This window comes from Aquarana catesbeiana, linkage group LG02, assembly GCF_042186555.1.
Source record: "Aquarana catesbeiana isolate 2022-GZ linkage group LG02, ASM4218655v1, whole genome shotgun sequence".
NCBI classification, from domain to species: Eukaryota; Metazoa; Chordata; class Amphibia; order Anura; family Ranidae; genus Aquarana; species Aquarana catesbeiana.
This window is the reverse complement of record NC_133325.1, coordinates 32,029,642-32,031,980: the sequence shown is the minus strand read 5'-3', so window position 1 is coordinate 32,031,980 and position 2,339 is coordinate 32,029,642. Positions and strand designations below refer to the sequence as shown.

The window sequence follows — 2,339 nt, the reverse complement described above, 5'->3', positions numbered from 1 at the left end:
ATTTTTTTTAAATTTTGGTCTTTTTTTCATTTACGTAGCAAAAAATAAAAAAAACCCAGTGGCGATCAAATACCACCAAAAGAAAGCTCTATAAAATGATATCAATTTAATTTGGGTAGAGTGTTGCATGTCTGAGCAATTGCCAGTTAAATAAATGGTCATGAAGGGGGCAAAATCTTCCAGAGGTCAAGTGGTTAAATAGGCAGGAAAGTTTTGGCCTGAGATTACAGGAGACATAAAAAAGGAACACAATTAAAAAAAATCTAAATTCTACACAGTAGAATAAAATTGTTCAGTGATAATGAGCATGGTCTAAGTGCCTAAAAGTCTTCTTATGCAGCGTACACACGGTCAGACTTTTCAACCGGACTGGTCCGACGGATGCTGACGGACCAAATCCAGCGTACAATCCGATCGTGTGTGAGCTTCACCGGACCTTCAGCTGACTTTTCCAGTCGCAAATCTGATGGACTTTAGATTTGGAACATGCTTCAAATCTTTACGTTGTAACTCCGCCAGACCCAGAAATCCGCTCGTCTGTATGCTAGTCCGACGGACAAAAACCCACGCTAGGGCAGCTATTGGCTACTGGCTATCAACTTCCTTATTTTAGTCCGGTGTACGTTATCACGTACGAATCTGTCGGACTTTGGTGTGATCGTGTGTAGGCAAGTTCGTTCGTTAAAAAGTCAGTCGGAAGTCCGTCGAAAGTCCGCCTGAAAGTCTGTCGGACCAGTCCGGTCGAAAAGTCTGCTCGTGTGTATGCGGCATTAGTACCACAAAACACGAGCAGGGCTAATTAATAAGATATGAAAAGCAACACATAAAGAGTTTCTTCAGAGCCTGTCTCACATCTTGGTTCCTTAGGCTGTATATAAAAGGATTCAGCATAGGTGTGATGATAGTGTAAGCCATGCTAATAATGCGATCATACTGGGAGGAGTAGTCTGATGGAGGACGGAAGTAAATGAAAATGTCGGTACCATAGAACAGACAAATGACCATGAGATGAGAAGAGCAGGAGGAAAAGGCTTTGCTTCGGCTGCTCTTAGTTTCCATTTTCATTATTGCCCATCCAATGAGCACATAGGAGATGAGTATGAAAAGGAACGGAATAATGACAACCATAGAACCTTCAGTGAATATTAGGAGCTCAGCTAGTGAAGTACTGGAGCAGGACAGTTTGATGAGGGGTGTCACATCACAGAAGAAGTGGTGGATAAGTTTGTCCTCACAGTACGTTAAATGTGACAGAATATAAGTGTGCAATAATGAATGTAGAGAAGCTGCCACCCAGCTGGTACTAACCAGAATGACCATAACCGTATCATTCATTATCAATATGTAGTTTAAGGGAATACAAATAGCCAAATATCGATCAAATGCCATGACTGACAGAAGAAAAATCTCAGTGGTGCCAAGAAACACGAAGAAGTACATCTGTAGGAAACAGCCAAGGAAGGAGATGGAAGTTGCTCCATGAAGAATGCAGGAGAGAAGCTTGGGAACCGTCACTGTGGAGAAAGTGATGTCCACTACTGACAGGTTCCCTAAGAAAAAATACATTGGCGTGTGCAACTGCTGAGAAAGTTTAATAGAACTTAGTAAAAGAAAGTTAGCAGCCCAGGTAAGTGTGTATATAGCTAGAATGGCGGAGAAGAGAGCAGCATGGTTGTAGTGAAAGTCTGAGAAGCCAAGAAGGATAAAACTGGAGGTTAGATTTACTTTTTCCATTGAAACGTGTCTAGGAGTCAGCACGGTCAAGTGAAAGAAAAATAGAGACCACCAAACTACTACAAGCAACATGGATGTCACCTTTACCACAGGACATCCAACCTCCACATAGGCAGCTTCCTACATTGTGCTATTGCTCACAATAATTAACAGAAACCCAGAGTACCTTCAATATACTACAATGTAATATCTATCCGTGTGATGGCTAAGCTTCAGGGGAATTCCAGTTGTCCAACCTAAACCATAGATGAAATAGCGTAGTGCATTCCTTATCTGGTTTTGGGAATCTAATTGATCTAAATAAATGTAACCTAGAAGGTAATACAAATGTGCAAATAACCAGAACCAGAAAGGTGGGGAGGAGAACAGTGAAGATCAAAGAACCTAAGAAGAACAAAGTTGGAGATTAGATGGACTTTTTCCTTTAAAATGAGCTACAATGTAATACCTTTTTTCATTTATATACAGTTTCCTGATAATGAGACAATAGGAACATTATTTTAAATAACTGTTAACATTTTTAAACAATTGAGAAGCAGTTTCTATAGAAGACCATTCCACATTTTTATTGCTCAATATTTTCTGCAGTTTCCAGCCACAAGGGG

General features: G+C 40.4%; 1 protein-coding gene across 1 annotated transcript; it reads right to left on the bottom strand.

Annotated features, from left to right (window-relative positions):
• Positions 1-795: 795 nt before the first annotated feature.
• Positions 796-1,734, bottom strand: LOC141126468 (olfactory receptor 1G1-like). The gene has a single exon (XM_073612410.1). It carries the CDS (start codon positions 1,732-1,734, stop codon positions 796-798), a length of 939 nt encoding a protein of 312 aa, XP_073468511.1.
• Between the last annotated feature and the right edge of the window lie 605 nt (positions 1,735-2,339).

Excerpts from the sequence above, each read along its gene's own strand:
- LOC141126468 (XM_073612410.1), bottom strand. The coding sequence starts at position 1,734 with ATGGAAAAAGTAAATCTAACCTCCAGTTTTATCCTTCTTGGCTTCTCA.